Source organism: Malurus melanocephalus, unplaced genomic scaffold (genome assembly GCF_030028575.1).
Source record: "Malurus melanocephalus ecotype Western Australia unplaced genomic scaffold, MMel_1.1 scaffold_286, whole genome shotgun sequence".
Lineage (NCBI taxonomy): Eukaryota > Metazoa > Chordata > Aves > Passeriformes > Maluridae > Malurus > Malurus melanocephalus.
In genome coordinates, this window is record NW_026623518.1 from 748299 (window position 1) to 771683 (window position 23385).

General features: G+C 40.5%; 1 protein-coding gene across 1 annotated transcript in view; it reads left to right on the forward strand.

Moving 5' to 3' along the window:
• TAF3 (TATA-box binding protein associated factor 3) overlaps positions 1 to 23385 on the forward strand; it is a 113809-nt gene that overhangs the window by 68503 nt on the left and 21921 nt on the right. Inside the window, exon 3 of the mRNA XM_057376632.1 lies at positions 17587 to 19406. Within this exon, the coding sequence (XP_057232615.1) occupies positions 17587 to 19406 (1820 nt within the window). The remainder of the gene's footprint in view (positions 1 to 17586; positions 19407 to 23385) is intronic.

A 23385-nucleotide genomic window follows, 5' to 3' on the forward strand; every position in this document is an offset into this window, starting at 1 on the left:
ATGTGAGATGGGCAAATCTTATCTCTGCCTCATGCYGGTGTCACAGCAGTGAACTTGTTGAATTCCCCTAAGTTATGGAAATAACTGGTGTAGAACCTAAATTCTGTATTACAACTTTTGACACAACTCCTTTTTAACCAATGGGGAACATATATTATTTTCTGTCCTTCAAAGCTGCTTTTCGGTAGAGATAACATTGGCAAGGATAGCTCCGAAGATAGGCGCTCACTCAGCGGATGAACATTGCTGTATTACTCATGAAGATAAGCAGGTATTAAGAACTTCCTTGGAGTTCTTACCAAAAATCAATTCTATCTTTTGTAGTTCTCCAGAGATAATTCATCCCTCTCCCCATCCTAATCCACACTGRGGGGGCATGTAGGCAAGGAGAAGGATGTGGTTGCAAAAACTGAAGGTTAAAAAGTCGTTTTGTGATTTATTTTGAAATTAAAAATTTATACCTTTCCTGCATGGACATCATTCATAAAGTGATGGTCATTCCTAAATCAGTCATTGGTTGATTGCAAGGAATTAAACTACACTTTTTGCCAGGAGAAACCAGCAGATTCAGTGGYAGGAGGGGCTTCCCTCTCCTAAGGAGAGATGCAGGATCATAGAGCAGATGAACAAGGGTTTCTCACCCCTAATCCAAGGGGTGAGAAACATGGGCTCTTTCTTCTTCTGATCATGTTAAAAACACCTGATTCACCAGATTACACCTTCTCTAAAGTAAAAGGTGAGCTGGTAGGTTCAGWGTTAGATTTCCAAAGTCATCCTAGACTGAATTTTCATCCCTGCCTAMCAGTATTTTGTGTGACAATGACCATACATCAATAGTTTGTCATTGCTGAGCCCTGCTTGTTTTTTCCTCTGTAGATGAGAGCTCTGGTCTAGTGGGAGGTGTTCCTGCCTATGACAGGGGAGTTGGAACAAGATAATCTTTAAGGYCCCTTCCAACCCAAACCATTCTATGACTCGATGATTTCGGTTGTCTGTGCAAATTCTTTCCCATCTGTGGATGAAGAGACTAAAAATCTGTGGCCAAGCCCTGAGCAGGTTATCTGAAATATCTAGTCTTGGTAATAGAAAATTCCCCAAACAGTGGCTTGGCAAAAATCGTAAAAATGAATCCAGACTTTTATTCTGAATTGGATATCTTATATCCCTAAATRCCTGCTATTCTTGAGCAGTCAGAGAGCTTGTTAATCATATTGCTTATGATAAATGATATTTTTGGGCACTCTGTCATTTAGCATGTCTGGTATATATCAAGGGTAATATTCTCTTGTGGTGGTATAGCATCTTSAAAATGGAAATAATATCTTTACAGTTTCTCAGGTATCCTGACTAAAATTGCAACTTTTGTCCTCYCAGTTCCTTATGCTTTTGACCGTCACTGATTATTTTTTTCCCTTTTTAATTTGCAGAAGGCAGAGATACAAGTCCTGGCAACACACCCTTCTTACTTAGAGGATTAAGACAATGTCCTTGTTCTTGTTTTTTATGGTTAGATTTCKTTCTCCCTGTAAGRCACCCAGMTATTTTAAACAGCTTTCTRTGCACAGTAAAATCTTAGATTTAARTAGGAAATCTTAGTAAACCTCAAATTTTTGTAGGAAACCTTTAATAGCCAGAGCACAAGATGTTTATTCTGTGGTAGCAGATGTAACTTAGATATCCATGAAGAATTTGTGGCATAATGAAGCAAGTAGTTATCATATTAAAATTCCTAATTCTTCATTTATCTTCATACTTTATCCCAAAGTTCTGGAGGTCCTTTTGGTTTAACTTAATAAATTCCTGCATGTACACAGAGCACRCCAACCTTTTGGGTTTATTTCTCCAGCCCAAAAATGATGGAGAAGGGGGAGAAGCTCCAAAACACAAGAATCTGATGTCTACCAGGATTTTATTGAGAGCATGAAACAAACTTAGATCTGTTTCTGGATTTGAAATCCCTTATTAAAGGCTCTGTAGGTCCCTGCAGAAGAAGTGGTGGCAGGTCTTTTTTATATGTTTCAGTGATATTTCATATTTAAGAGAGGTTTCTAGGCATTAACMGAAGTTCTGCTGTCTTTCTTGCCATTGGGAGCAGTGACAGTTCTTGGTGGGAAGGAGAGAGGAAAGGATTTGCTATCTCCCACTTTATTAGGGAATAATATGGTGTAAAAATAATCATAGATCAGAATATTCTATTCAATCAGAATTGGAAGGGATCCSTAATGATCATCAAAGTCCAACTCCTGAAGAGAGGTAAAAAAAAAATTTAGAAGGTGAATTGAGGAGTGGTCTCTGCTGAGTCAGATGCCATTCAAGAGAAGTAAATATATCTTCCACCCTAACTGGAAAAAGAATCCTCTGCCCTATTGCAGAGTCAGAGATCTGAACAAGTCTTCTCCTTTTTAATAATTGCTGAGCTACGTCACATCTGAGCAGCTTTTTATCTAAGAGTGTCCTCAGGCATTTTTTATTTTTCTGGATGTGSAGAAGAAATGAAGCCCCGGTAGCTACAGTGACAGGTGTGAGATGGAAGAACTCAGGAGTGAAGAGACTCTCCCTAAAGAGAGACATTTAGCCACATGTGATGGGAAAAAACAAACCAGCAAATTGCTGCCAATTTGCATTCTGGCTTRTCCCACAGCCACTTTGACAATGTGTCATGAACATACCTACTTGTCCCATCTTCCTTATTTTGGCCTGGAAATTTTTATTTAGTGTAACTTCTCTTTACCTGTTCTTCTTACTGCTTTTTGTAGTTCCATGTTTCATGGGCTTTTGCTTCAGTCTGCCCTTTGGCTATATGTCTCCTTCATGAAAAGATCGTGAGTGACAAAAAACAAATGTGTTCTTTCCTCTTCTAGTTTTTATCTTCCTGCTAAATGCTAGACAAAGTGAAAGCTTGGGGAAAGCTCAGAGCAGGGACAAGAAAAATCAAAAAATCTGTGATACAGAAAACCTATTGTTTTCTGCGTTTTGGAAGGGGCAGTTAATGAATTGCAAAATCACAGAATCCTGGAAGGGYTTGGGTTGGAAGGGATCTTAAAGATCATCSAGTTCCAACCCCCYRCCATGGGCAGGGACACTTGTAATGAAGAGGTGGAAAAGAGAAAAATACAAGGATGGAAAAAACAGAAAATCAGAACAAAAGAAAAACCAAAGAAATTTGAAAGAAAAACTTCAGTGTTTTTCTGTTCCGAATTTATCCAGGCAGCAGCATGGGTGAAGTCTCCACTTTACAAACTTAATTCAGATCCCTGTCCTGTGAATTTACAGCTTGAACTGGGAAAAATTAATGGGGAAAACTTCCCTCATTTCAATTTATTTCTGTGTAACGCGTCCCAGAGCTTATTCCATTTTGGGGAGAGGAGGGAACGACAGATTGTTGTTGCTAATAGGATTTGGGTCAAACTGCTGCTCACTATTTGGCACGTAAATAAATTAATAGGGGGGTGTTCTTAAAAATGACATGGCACAGCAGGACGATAATCCCCTCCCCACCCAATTCCGAGTCCTCTTCATCAGCAGAGATGTTTGGCTGAGTGTATTCTGCAACAAYTTATCCATTAAAACTCGAGCTTCCCCACCACCGGCTTTAATCCTGGCTTGGAAGGAGCTCCATCACTGCGGCTGAGCGTGCTTCATTCYGCCTGAATCCCGAGAATACCAACAGTTTGTTCTCACTGCTGTAGATAAATCTCCTCTCCACCCTTCAAAACTCACAAAAACAGAGGTGGTAAAGGCCTGAGTTTAYGAACAGAAGGTTGGAAAGAGGGGCAACAAGTAGCGGAATAAATAAATCGTTACAGATGGGAATGCGTCAGCTGCAAATGCTTTCACAGCATTTCATGAGTGAGGGAAGTCTTGTATCTTGAGATGAAGTTGTCTTCAGTCTGTGCCTTCTTTGGAGTCTTTGTGGATCATCAGCTGGTGTCCCTGGGAATTGCAGTTCCCTCTCAGCAGGGAGTCACCTGGTAGTGAACCAGCCCGAGGTCCATGAAAACTGGAAGGTTACATGGGAATCCGACAACTCTGAAATGAAGGGGTTTTATATTTTTKTATGTCTGAGTGGAAAGTTAACACGTAAAACTGCCTACTGAAGCCAATTCCTTCACTAAATTTGTTTTCGTTGGGTTTTTTCATTCCTCCCATGTGTCCAAGAAAAATATTACTTAGCTAAAAGGCATTAATTCAGTTTAAATCAGAGTATCAAGCCTCTAGTACTGATGTGYGCACAAGTTTCGTGTTTAAATTAAGCCTGCTGGTTACTGGCTTGTTTGTTTCTCCACTATCCCTGCTTTYCTTATATTCAGGATGCTTATCTCATAAACTGCTAGAAAAATAATGGYCATGTACGTTTTTTTTAAATAATTCAGATGGAAAAGCAATATCCTGCAGAATTTCTGTAATCAAGTRCATACCCAATCCAGCTCGTGCAGAAACTTGATCAAAATAGATCCTTAACTCCTGGTTAAGCCTAATTAGGATACAGAGTTCAATACAAAGCCACTTCTCATTTTCCTCTGCAATCAGCRCATCATTTTTGTTTTGTTAAAGGACACAAGTTGCATCCCTTAGATAAACAGCTTGGGCAAGCTCTGCAAAACAATTAGTGCATCTTTCACATGGTCTAAACTKGATTGAATAATTACTCAAATAATGGTCAGTAATGGAATACATAGGGTTATCTTCCGGCTAATCCTCAGGTAATGGAGTTGGTGTATCTCTGATTTTTCTCTTCGCTGTTCCCAGTGAACAGGAGACTGAGACAAAAGTGATTATGGGAAGTGGAAGGAGTCACTGGAGGCCAGGAAGGAAAAGGAGGCCTTATCTTAAGCAATTAATCAAGAAAACTCCTATTGTGGGACAATTATTCAAAGCTAATTCTAAAATAGCTTTAGAGCCTGAGGTCCTGAAGGTTTTTTAGTGTGTTTTTTTCTSTTTTGTTTTTGTTTTGTTTTAAGAATTTTGCCAAGGTCATTGGGAGCACAGGGGCAGCTCCTGCATCCAAATGAAGGCTGCATCATGAAGAGGGAGTTGAATCTAAAATGCATCCACACACAATGTGGGCCTTGAGGTCCTTGTCAGAGCTGTGAGTTTTCATTTTAAAAATAAAATGGTTGGAATGTTTCTAAACAGAGACAGTATTCTAAAACTTGCTTAATACTTCCAAACAAAAGTCATAGAATCAGAGAATGRTTTGGGTTGGAAGGGACCTTAAAGCTCATCTCATTCCACTCCCCTGCCAYRGGSAGGGACACCTTCCACTARACCAGGTTACCCCAAGCTCCATCCRGCCTTGGACACTTCCAGRGATGGGGGATCCACTTCTCTGGGCAGCYTGTGCCAGGGCCCCACCACACTCACAGTAAACACTTTYTTCCTAATATCYAATCTAAACCTACTCTGTCAGTTGGAAGCCATTCCCCCTTGTCCTGTCACTRCACACTCTTGTGAAAGGGTCTYCTCTTTMCCTGTGTGTCCTTTGCCAGTCACACCAAGAGAAGCATGTCACAATCTTTTCACCTTCATGCCCAGCTTTACTGGTGCAAATGCAAGATTTTGATAGCGCTGGATCTCCCTTTTATTTTTTTTTCCCCTCTGATTTTTTTTCAGTGCTTTTTGCTTGGCTTAGTCATACTACAAAGTGTTGCAGCAGCCTCAGAAKCACAGGATTGTTTTGTGGCTGTGGCTTTGTAAAAGTCCACAAGGTCTTTCCAGTTGTCTCCCCAGAAAGCTCTTGTACAGTGWGAACATCTAACAGGCTCCTGTGCTCTGTTTTCAGCCTCTGAGCTSCCTTGGAAGTGAGATTTATTTGAAGACATTGCTGTGATCCATGAGGTCCAACGGAAAGAAGCAATAGATTTTAGCTGCTGTCCCTGAAAAATTATAAGGTCACCGGAAAAAAAAGCAGAGGTTTTAAATTGGATGTGGTTTAAATTTTCCTATGGCCATCCGAATCGGGCTCCTTGCTGGAGTGGGAAGCTGCCCACAGAATTATTGCTCAGCACAGTCACCCCATGCTCTCGGAGCACTTTTTTTCCCAGCAGTGCTGACAGCAGCATTTTGAACCCTGCGTGGCGTCAGGCCGCCTGATCTGGTTTCAAATGGCTGTGGAGTGTCGCCAGGGAAGTGCTGCTGGATAGGTGATCGCACTGCCCTGATTAGTTTTCTCTCTGCCTATGGGCACCTTTTGCAGGGCAGGGTTACAGGGAGGGCCGGGACACACATGTGCTCATGTACAGAATAAAGCAGAGAGGCTGGAAGACAAAGAGAGTCACTAATTGGATTTGTAGCTGTAAGAAAAAARGCTCTTAAAGTAAACATTTTCCTCTCTTTAAGTCTTTCCATGGCTTCTTTCGTGAAGACCGCCTGAAAGTATCTGTTTCGGGGGTGAACCCTTCCCTGCAAATTTAATTTTGAGGCTTGTCAAGCTTTATTAAAACCTTATCATCAGTGATTTCCTTCTCTGCTAGATCAAGAAGATTGTATTTGTTATGGGATTCATATTGTGACTCAGAATTTATCCCAGCAAAGGGAGGGGGTTCACAGATGTACCAGGACACACCAGTGCCAGTTCAGAGCACAAAGTCCTGGGATAAATGTGGTCAGTGCATCTTCCTGCAGGATTTGGATGCTGTTTAGACAGAGATGGAAGCTGGAACTGCWGTTGTGTTTCTGAGTTAGCAACTGTGAGAATAAACTCATTTCTCTGCATGGCAAAAGCATTGATGAATGCTGCTGGTATCATTAAAAAAGGAGTGGATAGACCCATTCCCAACAGCTGGAATATTTGGTAAACAATTCTGGGTATGGTGTATACACATATCTTAAGGGACAAGATGAACACATGCATTTTTTTTCTTCTTTAGTAATTTCATTTGAGTTAGTTCCCATTCAATGGCAAAGCTCTTTTTTTATTTTTTTTTTTTAATTTAATTTCAATGGTTTCTCTTAATTTGTGCCACTATGGGTCAGTACCACACATCAGGATTTCACCCAATAGGGTAGAGTTTTTCCAATTTATTCTAGATCACAGGGCCTTGTACTTCTCAATTCATCTGTTGAAAATAAACTCCCTGTTCCATCCAGTCTTCCTCATTTTTAGAAAATGTTTTTTCAGTTGTTGAGAAACTACTGAATTTCCCTTTCTTACCCAATGCAATCAAAAAGATGGATGGAAGGGGCTCTAAATACGTGCTCTGTTTGTTTTTCTTATAGTGCCAGAAGTAACCAAAGCACTTTGGAAAACACAGATATGGTTCTTGCCCTGAGCAGCTTATCATTGGGATTCAAACATGCCCTTGCAATTTGCAAGTGATGCACAAGAGAAGGAGGAGAGAAAAGGCAATTAATGGCCAAATGAGTTKTTGAACTAAAAAGTTATTTGAAGGTGATTTAAACACTCAGAGCCTTTTTTTACACCAGCAAAATTGCATCCTTGTCCTGCATAGCCAGAGTGATGATGGTCCTTAAGCTGTGTGAGCCAAGACTTTCTCTGGGAATGCATTTTTGCAGAACCTCCCTCAGGTGAACAAGAATATAAGAGATTAAGACCCAAAATAGCCCAGGTCTACTTTTGAGGGAGTAAAGTGATTCGCAGGCAGACAAAGGTAATTGTGGCTGATCACAGACCTTGTCTGCCAAAGGAATTCTCTCTCCATGTGGATTTCATGCCACACCTGGCAGTGTCTGTGTTTATCCTGTGAATTTGGAGATGAGYTCATCATTTAATAGGAGACCACTGTCTTCACGTTCCCATTTCTTGCATGCCAGRCCTCTTCCCTGTGCTGATCAGAATTACCAAGATCTACTCTCCCATCTCCTCTACCTTTGCCACAAAACAAGTTGGGTCTCTCTGGGCTGAAGGACACCTTAKCTATTTATAGCAGCAATATAAATACAAATATGCTTATTAGTGCAGTGTAGAATAGCCCATCATGCCATCGTGTCTGTCYCTTACTTGCTGTCTCTGGGATTACTAAGGATGAGAAATGTGATTCTTCAATTCTAACACCTGGGCCTTAAACCACATTTCAGCTCTCACAGGTGCATTACACTAAAAAACAAGGCTTTTGGGGGTTAAATTTTGGTCTTCAGGGGAGAAAGAGTGAGGTCTGAAGTAATACAGTGAAAGAAATACGTGATGTCTATGGGACAGTTGCACCTTCATGTTTCTGGAGTTCTTCAGCTCAGTTGCAAAATAAGACATTAAATAATCAAAGTATTTTCTCACTGCTGAATCCAAGTACCCAAATGCATCTTGGACTAAAATTCTGCAATGCCAGGTAAAAATTATTAGTATGGAAGAAGTACAGGTACCCCAGTGCAATAAATACCTAGTCTGTTCCTTTGCCAGGAGGTACAAATAGTTGCTTTCTAAAATATTTGTAAAAGCCTGGGGGTTTTCAAGGTAGGATTTTACTGAAGGTAGAACAGTATGTTTTCTTATACAARACCATAGTATAGAAAAGGAAAAGCACTGTAAAAATCCTTCCAGATGTTTATATAGGTTCAGTGTTTTTGTTTTTAGTAAGATTTGTGATACTTGAAAAGCTGGTTTGGAAAGCTCAGCCAGAAAGATTAGATATGGAGGTGCAAAGTGAAAAGACTGCAGTCTGCTTTCCTTTTCTCAAGAAAAATACATATAAACCTCTCATATTATATTTGAGAATTATTAGATACAGATAATACAATGTGGATTTTGAGTCTTTAGATGGYAAATTTGATTTTTGCCAGAGGAGTGGTGCTGAATCTCAGTTGTAACAGAAATCCTCCAAGAATACTCCTGGGAAGATTATTAAAATACTACAGGTACTGACATTGGCTACAAAGATCTACTTGTGCATATTTCTTTAAAGGGGTGGAAAAACACCTTAATACACAGTATTACCATAGCTGGGCCTATTATACTATTGTAATCATAGCTGAAGCAAGAACGGTGATTAACGATGGCAATTTATTGTATCTGACGAGGGGAGAAAATAGGAGATGTTGTCGTTATCATAAATCATATCATAAATAACCAAAGAGAAGCACTCAGAAAGCTTGTGTGGTGTCAGCAGCAAGCCCTTTCAGGCACGTTAGGCCAGGATGTAGCCATAGAAACCCCAAAGTCATATTGTTATCTTAGTCTTGCTGCAGTTATGTGATACAACAGTATTAACATATAGATTAGGCCATTTATAATACTAGGTGTCATTTCAGGTTGGCTTGCTTATATAGCATTTTAGTTTTTTATTGTGCCGAATGTTAGGGAAACGCTGCATTTTTACAGGTCAGTATAGAGCCATTTATAATGTATCAGCTTCACACCTCTGTCAGTCTTGCTAATGTACTYTGTTATTGATTGGTTGTACTCTATGAATTGTCATTGCCTAATTACCTTGTCTTGGCTAATAATTTTATTTTTTAGAAGTCGAAATGTTCCTTTAAAGGGAAAACCTCTGTCCCTGCACACATTTTGGGATGAGTTCCTGGTTCTGTTAAGGATCATATATCCCAGAGGGAGTAAAAAGTGAAATGAAAARCATGGAGACGAAGCCAAATTTTGTTGTAGAGGTTTTCTGTCTGTGGCTCTATGTTTTGATCTAACAGCAGCGGTTTTCACAATACACTGTGGATTTCAGGGGAAAGACTCAAATCACAAATAACACAGAGCAACACAGAAGTGACTGAGCCCAGSCTGCCCTGCTGACAGGGAGCTGGCTGGATCTCACACATCTTCTCATCCCGTCACCTCCTAAAAATGCTCCTGGGGTTGTTTCTACTCTCCAGACCCATTAGCCCAGCTCTACCGTGTATTCGTGTATGTGTGTGTGAGCTACAAAAACTGTTGAGCCTTTGCTTAAAAGTCAAAGCAAAAATATAAAGTCTCATTGTATTTAGACAGAAACATGTTTTTGCTTACTGTAGCTACACAAATTCTGGACTAATATTTTGTCAGGTCAGAGAGTGATTGTGGGTGTAGYAGATAGCAATCTGTCAACTCTGGTTTTGTGTCTTCAGAGAGCTGGCTGTGTCATTTTAAGAATCCTGTGTAATTTASCTTCATAAATTGCATATTTCAAAAAATATAAGAATGAGGACAGCCACTAGTAGGTACCTGGAAGTGTTATTGCATCCTGTATCCTAAAGCAGCACTAGAAGCCAAAATCTCACATTATACCTTAAACTAGGATCTGATGCCCATCACAACAGTGATGCTCCTCACAACTCTCCTCTTTTTTTTTCCACACCCTTAACCCTGTGTGATCCTGAGGTGGGATTTTTACTTTGTCAGCTGGACATAAAAATACTTTCTCTTTGTTTCTTTTCTTCCACCTTCAGATATATTTCTGTTTGAGTTATCCCATTAAGTCACTTCAGTATGGAGAGGGGGCAAGWTGATGATATAAGAAGGGAGCTGCAGGACTTTCCTCTGGTTTGTTCTAGCCCAGGCTAACAATGGGCTAATAATTTCTTATTTTAGCATCAATTAGTTCCTGTTCTCCTGCACAAGTACTTGAACCAGGACAAAAGAAAGGGTGGAACAGTTTCCTTTTAAATGTAGAACTACAGGTTTAGGAGTTACTGSCAAACTATCAATACTCTTTTCTCATATTGGTGCTCAACAGTTCATCTCCAATTATTTCATACCAAGGAATACCAAATCAGGAGTTGAAGCAATTGTTCAACAGGGTGGAGAGATAACTGAATCAATCTGGAAATTTGTGAGTCCAGAACCAGATTATTGCTCTTGTCCATATTTCCTGATGGTTGGATATATTATGTCTTTAGGGATGGAGAGGTGTTTTGTTGACCACTTGTAGCTTCTTGGACAGGTTAATAAGGGCTTTTGGAGTGGTTGATAAATGTATACACCAAGTCTCAGTCCTGGCTAACAATATGGATTGAAGCCACCACCCAGCCATTTGGGACAACATTTTCTAGTGTGATTAACAAGTTGAGATGTTTAACTTCAAGCACCTTTCACATCTTCCTTACAGTGTTTTAGTTATGGATACGAAGTCACTTGCCATACCTGAAAGCTCTTTTTTTTTTTTTTTTTTTTTTAAATGTGTTTGTGGTTTCTGCATTTGATACCGTACTGAGAAGGTATGGTATTCCACACTGGAATGGAGCTAGCTGGTAATGTCAGTGAAAAAATTTGAAACACATGGAATATGAGCTCCTTGGTGGTGCTCTCTTCCCACTTCTCATAGAATGAATCAACTGAAAAATGTCAGGTTTGGTAAGTGAAGGAGAAATCACTTTGTAAGTGAAGGAGAAATCTGTTGATTTTTTTCCTGTTTGGTAAACAGGTCACATTGGTGATAGTTGTGTTCATACAGCAGAGTAATTATACAATTTTTATACATATATATATATATATATATATATATATATATATGGATGTATATTAAAAACAACATATACACAAGTATCTATATAAAATCCAGTATTCTGAGCTCCAGATGTGTCACAGGTATCTTAGTGTGTTCATTTAGCATTAAGGAATCAGGATATTGGCCTGTAGGATATCAGGATTGAATTTTGTCCCTCTTCCATTAATTTCCTTTATGGACTACAAGCACACTTTCTGTTTGTTTTGGAAAAAGGCCATTGTTATTACAAGTTAAAGAGATAAAACATATCATGGCACAAGAAAAAAAAGTCACTTTTAACAGAAATCAAAAGCTCCTGCTTATTAGGATGTGATAGGGCTATAAGCTCTTGACTTAATGACTTAAAATTTCCAAAAACTTATCTTTAGCTTCATCTCATGCTTTAACTAGACAATAGGAAAATTATTCTGGAAGTGTGCTGGAAGTTTTTTTTCTATTTTTTTTCTCACTAAAAAGTTTCATATGTTGGATTGGAAYGATCCCTTCCTTCCTTGCATTTGAGAGGTTGAGCTGGCTTTGTATGAAACCATCAGCTTGAAATCCATGTGGTCCTAAGGAGCACAGGCTTAGAAAGATGGGTTGAAGATTTCAGTGCAGGCACTGCCACATCACCTCTTTTCCCAAATCTTAATTTTCCTTAAAAATCCTGATGCTTCCAACTCCTATTCTTAGGTACTTGRTACCATGTGGTGCAAAGGAGCAGAGAAGCTGATATGAGCAGAACTGTGTGTGAAAGAATTCCATGATCTACTGACAAATCTTACCTGGCTATTTTGCATTCTGTTAGAAAAGTGAATGTTCAAGTTCTGTTTAAAATGGAAAGGATTATGGAATAAATTTAATAGTTGAAAAGAGGCATGTATGAGTTGCACAGAACATCTGCTTTTGGAGAATTGTATCATTAATGAGTTTATTCTGATAGCTGATACTGTTTATGTGCCATACTACAGTAAATATCAAATGCCCAAATCTTGCATTGTTATAATAACAAGAGTTGGCTTCCACAGGAACTGTTACTTCCCAAAGCTTTGTGCAATTAATACATTAAATGTAGCATTGGAGGTAAGAACTGCTGTTGCTAAAATCAAGTTGTTCTTTCTTCAGCAAGTGGTCTCCAGCTTTAGGTCAGCGTGTCTGACTCTTCATTTTGTACATAAGAAATATTGGTCTGTTCTTAAATCTGTGTGTCTTACCYRGATGGTTTTATCTTRTCACCACCCTGTGACAGAGCRAAATATTAWTCCAGWTTTCAGAAGAGAGAAGGAATTTTGSTTACRTTAAATACCAGCCAACAGAGAGGATAAGATTTTGGTAGGACCAGGAGCTGAGCAGAGGTTTTGTCTGTCCCAATCTATCCCATRTTCTCTAGGACACTATCTAGCTATCAGTGCTTATGSTTTTCTCACTGAAGCTACCAAGTAAAAAGTCTGGTGATGACCAAGATGATGACAATTTTAATTTTATAGATGTATTTTTATATGATCAGTTTCCTTGCTTGAAGAATGCCCATACATRGGTKCATTTCTACTCAATCAGRTGASTTTTGCATCTGGTTTTTGTGCCTTCAGTTTCATGTGACTCTTGTGCTGCCTTCTCTAACAAGGCAGCCAGGAAAACATGATAATGAAGTACAGGTAATTGTACTTCTGTCTCTGAAAAAACGCAGAATTTCTATTCCTTTGTACCCTTGTGTCAGTTTTAGGGACAAGTAGTCCCTCAGTTATCATGAACCTGGAAATTCATTACTGAAGTGTTGAGTATTGCTGTCCTGAAACTGAGCTGTGGCCAAATTAAGAAGGTATATATATATTCAATAACCCTTTGGTTTGGAATCSCTGCTGTATTGCAGGAACATGATGTACCAAGAAAGAGATTAGTTTCTTTAGTGGTTTTCCCTTAAAAAAGATGCAGGAGTTTCAGTTTCTTCCCTGAATTGTTCAGCTTACGAAATTTTCCAGCACTTGAAGTGGTGACAGATCCCCACGGTTTGCATTTGGGATTCTAATGCTTTCTGTCCAGAAATCCTGAGGTGCTACATATTTATCAAGTTTAGCTTTTATGGCACCTCTGTGAGTTGGAATTATCATAGTTTGTCAGATGGGGAGGCCGCAGGATGTGTGTGACCTGCCCCAAGTCACCCTGCAGACCTRTGTCAAGGGAGGAGTGGATTCCTTCCCCTCCTAACTTCAAAATCATCCTTTCATGAGACTGATCTTGCCCTCTGACATAGACCCAGGTGATGTTGTTACCAATACAATCAGTTAGGCTGGAAAAGCCCTCTCAGATCATYGAGTCCAACCATTTACYCAACACTGCCAAGTCACCAYTAAACMAACCATGTCCCCAAGTGCCACATCCAYATGGKTTTTGAAYGCTTCCAGGGACACTGATTCCACCACTWCCCTGGCACAACCTGGTATTCTCAAGTAAGAAATGCTGCCTTACTAACAAGATTTCACCTAGAGGGAGCATGCTGGCAGCTCTCAGCTTGTTTTATTTCATTGATGGACAAATTCAGTGCTGCGATGGCTGAGCTCATCCCTCCTGTAACCCAGGCTCTGCACAGGGGGCCCTCTGACATAATAAACAATTGCTCTCTATAGCTTTAGTAATGTGAGCATTAATATTGATCCAGCACTGACTTCTCTAACGACCAAAAAAAAATGTATCTGTTATCTTGAGAAACCTCCCAAACAGCTCTAGTCTCCTTTCATTACAGGGGAGAGTTATGAGGGCAGATGGCTGAGGTGATATCCGTTTGACCTRTAGATGCTAACTCAGGCTGGATCATTAATAAGGTGGCCTAAGATAGGGAGAAATGGCAATAAAGAGAGTTAAAAACAAACCCGTGCACAAAGGATGGCGAATCCAGAAGTGCCGGGTGGTGAATGAGATGGACAAAGGTGACGAAGTGGCCGCGAGGTTGTAAATGCTCATCACCAAGTCAGGCAACAAACACTTAAAAGCTGATGTTTTTCCATATTTACTGCTTTCTCTGGTGTGAATCTTTTGGGAGGAAAAAAGAGCCATAGGTCTTGAACTCAAGAGAAAAATTTCACTTTCTCTAATTAGCCACCCCCCCTCAAAAAAAAAAAAAAAAAAATAGTAAAAAAAAAAGTGCTTCATTGTTTTCTGCCACAGCTGTGGTGGCTCAGGTTTGAAAGCTGCTGCCTGGCAGAAAACCAGTCCTTGCTAAGGATCAGACTGTGGCCTTGTTCCAAGAGAAATTTGGATTTCATTTGACCACTATAGGATTCCAGATTGTCATCTGAGCATGTCTGAAAAGTGGTGAATGTGTGTCAGTAGTTAAGTGCTCGTGAACTTCCTTAGTCCCTGGATTGTTCAGGACTGACCCAGGCAATTTTTTCCAGATGTTTTGGGGAATCCAAGTCCATATAAAAGGAATGGTAATGCTTCTGCTTCCTTACTAAGTTGTCTTTGTGGCTTGCAGGAATGTGCATGAAAGCTGGAGCCAAGACACCCCAATTTCTAGTCTCACCTCTACAAACTGCACTTTAACCTTTCTGCCCTTCCCTGGCACCTCCACACAAGATCACAGAAACTTTGTGGGCCTGCTGCAAACTTTACTTGGCCTTATTAAAAAAAAATAAGCATTGCTCTTTTTTTATTGTACAAAACTCCGGTCCCTGTTCTCCAAAGCTCCTCTGAAACTGTTTTTTCACCTTTGATCCAGCAGCTGCTGGTATTCTGCAATCCTGAGTAGGTAAAACATGAGAGGCACCTTGGGATGGGAAGGAGTTATAAAAATATGAAATATTGCAGTGCCCTTCCGTGAAACACAGTGTAAAAGAAGGGCTGTTTAAATGGACACCAGGCAGAAATCTTCAAATAAATGTTCTGATTTTTCTAGTGAGTGTAAATTTTTTATTGTTGCAGTAGTTTATTTTTGCTTTATTGACTCTTTTTATTCCCTTGTTTCTTGTATTAAAATGTTTTATGTTCCTGTCTCATCAAACCCTATCTTTCCTAATATTTTAATTTAGCTGCACTTTTCTTCTCGTGGCTGAGGCTGACAATTTCTCTAAATTCCAATTTTAAAGTATGATGTTCGTTTTAAATTTTATCTCCTATTTTGAAGTGAAAACAAACTCTCAGTCGTGAAGTAGGTGGAATGGGGTTGGGAGGGAATTGCTCAGTAGCAACCTATGCTGTGTGACATCTGATGAGTGCTGATTCTTCATCCCCAAAACCCTTTTGAGCAGGTGAAGACGATTTCTGCAGCAGCTTAAACAGAGATTGAAAGGACTTCCATGATGGGGAAGTAGATTTTTTTTTCCCCTATAGCAGGTGCAGGCTCAGTCCACAGTGATTTCTCAGTTATACTCTAACTTTGCAGTTTAAAAAATTTAATGTCAGTGCCCAGCCAGGCAAAACCTAACTCCCTAACATTTCTGTTTTTCACGGAAGGCTAAGACTTTATCCTCAGGCAAAGTCTTCTCTCTGGGCTGCCTGCTGTAAATCCTCTGGGCCCTGGCGAAAGCCAGACTTGCTAGCTCATTTTACTTAATTTGTGATGCTGGCAAGATTTGTGCTGCAGCCCAGGGCTCTTGACTSAACTCTCCTAAATCAGAGCATTGACACATTACACTTAGAGAAACACCAGCACAGAAAACCTGGAAATAAACTCCCTGAAAAGAGATATTTCAGAAAGATGCTGTCTTACTGAGMTTTAAATGGTGTTTAGTGGAATGTTTCAAGTTTCTTCGTGTTTTCTTGTTTAAAACAACCTGCCCATTAAGAAGTTGAGTATTAGCCACTGTCCTAATAAATGGTTTTTATTATATATTTCATGTGAGAATCTTGGGGCACTGGGTATCTTTCCTCAGAAACCCTGCTAGACAAAATGTCTTGAGTTTTTGCAGGTGGGTAAACAGAGACTTGGGGTAAAGTGAAATGAGGTTGTCTTTGCAGGAATGTTAACCAGCATAGGTGTAATGATGTAATTACTGCACWTATAAATGTGTCAGGTTAATGCCTGTGTAGACATTCTTATTCAGRACTAAGAATCCTTTTTCCTGCATGGAGAATTTCATTTTGGAAGTGAGGAAGTGTATCCAAGAGGATAAAGTGCTTGGCTGTGGTTGTGGAGATCAGAGGTTCTCTTTWTAAACCTACTGTGGATTTCTTGGGAGATCTCAAGTGAATTTTCTCCTTTCTCTGCACCATAATGTCACATGTGGGTCTGATGATGGTGGTGTAAGTAGGGAAAAAAATTTGTTATTAAACAAAAAGCAGAGCAACCACACAGGGGGTGCCCACATTGGCTTGGAACAGTTGGTGTCTGATGTCTACACTGTGCAAGTTTCAGGTTTATCTTGTTTTCAAAAGCTGGTTTTTGGTCTCACAGCCCAAATGCCCACGTGCTTTAGAGTGTTTTATGTGGATTCCTCCTTCACTTTGGTTTCACTGCTTCAGGAAGTCGGCATACACTCTCCAGGATTGTCCCATGATGCAAACAAAACAATAGTAAGGGAGATGATGGGGAAATGCATTTCAAAGGCGTGTTCCTGATCTGAACCAACACACAGATGTGATGCTGGGTTGTTCATATACTCTAACAGATGTTGTGCATTAGCTCTTAAGATGACAGAACCTGGCAGGTTGAATGGGGCTTAGTCCTCTGCTGTAACCTTCAAACTGTGCTGCTTCAGGAAGAATAAACTAAATGTAGAAAGATGTTTTCCTAGTAGTTAATCTGTAGTCCAAATTGTATGATAAATAGGCAAGAWAGACAGTTCTGGTAATTTTGTTTTAACATTTCGCCTTGCCACTGTGTTAGAGAAAAAAAATGCTCCAACTTCATTCCCTTTATTTAAAAATGAATGAAGCAGTAATTATGGTGGGTTTGGGTAGAACTGACATTTTGGACCTGTTCCACAAGCACTGCCACCAATGGAGAGCTCTACCCTCCTCTCCTTTGCTCATGGGTTCAGTGTTACGYTGCAACGAGGGCGCCTGCCAGTTCTGGTGATGGCTGATGTGAGACAGGAGGTGCCCAACATTCCTTCCAAGAAGACCAGTAAGCTTGACACATTACACAAAGCTTAGACATTACAAAGCTTAGATGGCCAGTTGTCTCTTCTGGGCTGAGGTGCACGTGAATATTTGCTCTGGTGCTTGTTTGTTTCTGTAAAACCCATTTCAGCCATCCTAATGCTTTTCTAAATGTTCTTTGTTACAGAAGAGGAAGAGGAGCAGGTTCCTACCGATGGAGGTACATCAGCAGAGGCCATGCAGGTCCCACTGGAAGAAGARGGAGATATGGAAGAGGATGAGGCAATTAATGATGAGAACTACTTGGGCAAGAGACCGTCCTTAGAAAGTCCTGATGCCGAGGAATTCCCACCTGCGAAACGGCCGAAACTGTCTGTTTCCAAAGGGGATGCCTTGGATGTAACTTTGGAACCACGTGAGCCTCTTAGCTCAATAAATACACAAAAAGTACCACCAATGCTTTCTCCAGTTCATGTTCAGGACAGTACAGACTTAGCCCCACCTTCGCCAGAACCACCAATGTTGGCTCCCATTGCAAAATCCCAAGTGCCAACTCCCAAAACTTTGGAGGCAAAGCCGTTCGTACCCAAAACAAAGTCTAAAACAAGTTCTCCAGGACAGAAGACGAAATCACYGAAAACTACACCCTCACCAGTGGTAGCTGGGAGTCCCATTCGTTCGCCAAAACCTGGATCCAAAGAAAARAAGTCACCAGGTCGCGCCAAGAGCCCAAAAAGTCCTAAAAGTCCAAAGGTTCCTGCTCATGTTCCGCAACCACCTGTGAAGCCTGAAACACCGAGTAGAACCCCTCTGGCTGCATTGAGTGACAAGATAGGAAAGGAAAACATTCAAGTGAAGCAGGGACAGACACCTCCTGAGCCTGTCCCCAAGCCAAATATGGACAACCAGGTGAAGAAAGTCCCAGTCATGGACAAGACCATTGATGACTCAATCGATGCTGTGATTGCTCGTGCGTGTGCAGAACGAGAACCGGATCCCTTTGAGTTTTCCTCGGGGTCTGAATCAGAAGGGGAAATTTTTACCAGTCCTAAAAGGCTTTCTATTTCAGAGTCTACAACTCCTAAACCTTCTGTTCCTGCCAATAATGCAAATAAGGCAGGGGCAACTCCAATACCTGCCTCAGGTGGGACTTCAAGTTCAGACATTTCATGGACAATGGATGACTCAATTGATGAGGTCATTCGGAAAGCAAACATGGGGACACCTTCTAATCCACCTACCAACTTCCCTTACTTCTCCTCTCCTTCTGCTTCACCACCAACTCCAGAGCCTCTTCTCAAAGTCTACGAGGAGAAAACCAAGTTGGCTTCATCGACAGAAGTGAAAAAGAAATTGAAAAAAGAGCTGAAAACTAAAATGAAGAAGAAAGAAAAGCAAAAAGAAAAAGATAAAGAGAAGAACAAGGAGAAAAATAAGGAGAAGGAAAAGAACAAGGAAAAGGAAAAAGACAAGGAAGGAAACAAGGAAGCAAAGTTTCAGTGGAAGGAAATGCTCAAAGAGGATGATCTTGATCCCTATAAATTCAAACTAAAGGACTTTGAGGATACTGACACAAAAGTAAAGTTGAAAGATGGCAATACCAAAAAAGAGAGAGAAAAACATAAAGATAAAAAGAAAGAGAAAGAGAAAGGCAAAAAAGACAAGGATAAAAAAGACAAAGAAAAACTCAAAGATAAGGGTAAGGAAGATAAGATAAAGGTGCCATCAGCACCTCTTGTGTTACCTCCCAAAGAAATGTCTGTGCCCTTGTTCAGCACACCATCTGCAATGAGGCTTCCCAGCATGTTACCTTCCTTGTCTCCCATGCTCCCTGAAAAACTATTTGAGGACAAAGAGAAACCAAAAGAGAAGAAGAAAGACAAAAAAGAGAAGAAGAAAAAGAAAGAAAGGGAAAAGGACAAAGAAAAGGAAAAGAAGGAGAAGGAAAAGGAGAGGAAAGAAAGAGAAAAGAAAGAGAAGGAAAAGGAGAAACACAAACACGAGAAGGTAAGCTGGTTGGATGAGTTGAGAGGGCACACTCGCTTGAAAAATCCGTGTGGATTCCTGTGTTTGCTGCTGAGTGTTGTCCAAGAGCTTTGAGAAGTGTGGTTACAGGTTTGGTGTTTCTTAAAARTAACAGCTCCAAGGAAGATGTCCACCAAGAGCTTCAGAGATTGTCCCWCCTCTTTGGAAAACAAAGCAATGGAATTTCAATTCCATGAATTTGAAATGTGAGATTTTCCTGGTTTTTCTGAACTCACTTTTCCCTTGGAAAAGCTGAGGCTCAGACTCAACAAAACACACACAGCAAAGGGATGCAATGTGGTGATGCAGAAAGTTTGTTCTGTAGGTTTCCACTAGTTGGGCCAGCAACCCTACACCTTTCATATTAACTTTAAATTTCATTCCTAAAAGTCTGCTGTTTCAAAGTTTGTAGAAGCCTGAAAATTCCCCAAGTGGACAGAAATGAGGAGCAGACTGCCTTTGAATAAATGTTATCTCAGATGCTCASAAGAGCTGCTGAGTCTTCCCTTAGCATGTCTGCCCCTATGCTGCTCCAATTTGTTTGAAGTAAGAAAATTGCTTTCAAATTATAGTCTAAGTGTTCAAATGTCACCTTTCGTGTCGAATCTTATGTTTGAGAGACAGAAGGGGAGAGCTTWTTTTCAAGGGGTTTGAGCTCCTTCCATTCCTGTAACTCTTACTGATTTACATCAGGCAGAGATAATTTCTTCTTTCCAATATCACCTAATCTTGAGAATATATTTCATATTTAAGAAATGAAACCAGCGTATTTGCATGTTATCAGATTTGAAATCCCATTAGAAGCAGCTCCCCTAATTCAGGATYTGCTCTAATTTTTTTGTCACTTCACCTTATAATACACATTAAACTGTTAATATTGAAAAGAAAGAAGAAAAGAAAGAGATTGTCTTCCTATGTGATAACCTTGGATACAGGAGTTCCAAAATCTCTTTCCTTAGCCTTAGGAAGCACTGTGTGAGTTCCAGTKTTACCAAGATGCTCTTTGCATCCTGCTTTGAGTGTAATACTCGGTTTGTACCAGCTCAGATTGGGGACATTCCTCACTCTGCTTTCCTTGCCACTGTTACATTACCTGCTGGACTTGCAACAAAGTGCTGATTTCAAAACATGATCTATTTGTCGAGTTTACAAATGTTTTTTCCATGCAGAATCTGGGAGATGTGGAGAAATAACATTTGTCTKCTGTGGATGAGTTGGTGGTCAGCAGGGTGTTGGCCCAGTTGTCTGTGATAATTTCATAACTGATTTTAGACTGCAGCAACACTTCCACAGATTTTCCATTTTATCTGTCTGCCCCTTGTACTTAAGCTGTTTTGGCAGTATTTCACTGAAAATTTCTGCAGAGATTTCTTTTGAAGTTAAATATGGGTTTATGTAAAATAGGGGCAATGAGTTGCWTGTTTTCCATACATTCAGTTTTGCATTTCTTCTGCAGTTGTCTGTGTCAAGTTTGCTTTAGAGCAATATAACARACACACAAATACAAACTGGTAAAGCTTCAGCATAGACTGACCATATATTAGGGAAAGGAGTTCAACACTAATAAAAACTTGGACAAATTAAATTGACAAAGCTGCCCATTACCTTGGCAAAAAGTCCCTGTCAAAAGATAAACTTTAAAGCTAGAATGCATGAAAGAGTCCCCAGATAGAATTAAAATTTAAACTGATTCTTGAGAGATAAGCTTTTTTTAAATCCACCTCTTTGCTGCAAGTCAGGATTTTAAAAATAAATTTCCCCTTTAAATCTCTTGAGCGATTTTCATTTTTTGCAAGGCCGCACTGCTGGTGTCCTGGAAAAATGGAGAGTTAGAGCTTTATCAGTTGGTGCCCTGAGGTATGTGGCAAAGAAGCTAAATCCTTGAAGATTAGCAAAAAAAATGCAGCACATGGCAATAAGGGGCTTATATGACTACTAGTATTAGTTCAGGTGAAAGAAGTATTGCTTATACATAAAACTGGACAAATCCACTGACAATGTATTTTTAGTTAGCTACAAAGGAGTCTTATATTGCTGGACTTTACCTCTTTGGTGATTTGGGAAGCTTAGTAATCCACTGTAAATGCTCTTCTGCTGGCCCCAATTCCCAGTATTACTCCAGAATGCTGCTCTTTCGTTTTAACCCCTAAAAGTACATGTTTCCTTAATTTAGCTTTTAGATCACACAATGACTTATTTAGCCTGCAGTTGTGCTGCAAGAGCAAATGATCAGGTTACAGCTTGGACGTTTAATCTGCCACGGCGCGTCCGCCTCGGAGGTGTAAGCACAACCTGGGAGATGAGTTTGTGGGCTCGCTGCAGTTTCAGCTCCTGATGGCCAAGAGAAAATACCAGATTCCTGTTTCTAATATTGCTATAGTTAAACAAAAGAGTGACTCAGCTGTTAGGTTCCCATTTTTGAGCCTTGTTGTAGTTTTTACCTAAGTGCGCATCCCATCCTGTTGGGTGGTTGAGGCTTTTTATCAGGTTTTTCCTGTAATTTTGCCCCAGGCTGCTGAAAGACACAGAGCAGCAAACAGAACTCTGCATAAATGGCAGAAAACAGAAGCTGAAGGCTTCATGCTGGGAGTTTTTGGTGATGGCACCAAAGATGAGAAGCTTTGTCAGGGCTTGCCTGCAGCTCCGTGCCCCGCAGCGGTGTCGGGTGCTGCCCTCGGGGCCAGAAAAGGAGGTGGCRCCTGGGGCACTGYCTTGCAAGCTCCACCAAGTGAAAAKCAAACACCAGGAGCAGTTACACCCCACTTGTACTCCAGAGATTACTGGGTGTGCTGTAGGAGTGACTGAGCAGCTCAGGGAGCAGTGCTGACCCAGTTTCAGCTAACCTTAATATGCTGAGCTGAAAACTAAAGCAGTTGAGGAACTGCTTCCTGAGAAATGGAGCCGTCCTTGTATCAAGGCAGGGCTTGCCAGAGCTGCCCCAAAGTAAGCTRCCCTTACTCCTGGATCAAAATCCTGTCATTGATGTATAGGAAGACCAAGCTCTGCAGGATATAACTGATCACTCCTTCATTTTCTCCTTGCTGCTATCATGTAAACCCTACACACAAACCCATGCTATAGAAAGATGCTTCCTCTCCTCTTCTGTCAAAGGATATGTGGTGGAGCCCTGTTTTCCTCTCCCAGCAGACTGTGATGTTGGTATCTGAGYATAAAGAAGTGGTTTATGTGCTTTTCTTCTGCCACATAAGCCCACACTGCCATTGTTTAAAGTAATACCAAAGACCTTAGTAAATGGCATGGGCATCTCTCTGTGCTGTGTGCTGAAAGCTATGGCAGCAGTGCCTGTCCTAAGATGTTTTGTATTCAAAACAGGCACTACAGGAGTAGAAACCTGCAGGAAAAGAGGCAAGATAGCCTGTGCAAAATCATATTCCTGAGCYTCCAGTAGCCAGGGTTCAGTTCCAGTCTCTAAGCAGTGGGTGATGTTACAGATTAAGATTCTGGGAGAACAGAGAAGAGACTCACCTATGGAAGGTGGCAGTGAAATTGTTGCAGGCATTAGAAGCTTCAGAGGAAAAAAACTCTTGCAACACTCCAGGGGAATGATGTAACAAAAAATATGGTTCTACATAAACAAGAGGGGAGAGAGACCTGTAAAATCAGCTWATCCATATCCATGGAGAGCTGTATTTCAAAGCACAGTTCACTGTGTCAGAGCAGGAATGCCACTCAGGCTGCAGCCCTTCTCTTTCTGGCCTAGATATCTTCTAGAGAACTGCTCCAGTTCTTTGGCCAAAATGCTTGGCAAAAGGAAATTTTGCTATTTCCTTTCTCAATATAAGTCCCACTTGAGTCTTCCCACTCTGGTCTGCTCTCTACACACTGCTTTATGTGCTTTGCATTGGTTGTTTGCTTTCCCTTTTTCTGTGAAAGCTTTATGAAACTGTTGATTTGATCACATTTCTGTTTAATGTGTGCATATAAGAGTTTTGTCACTAAG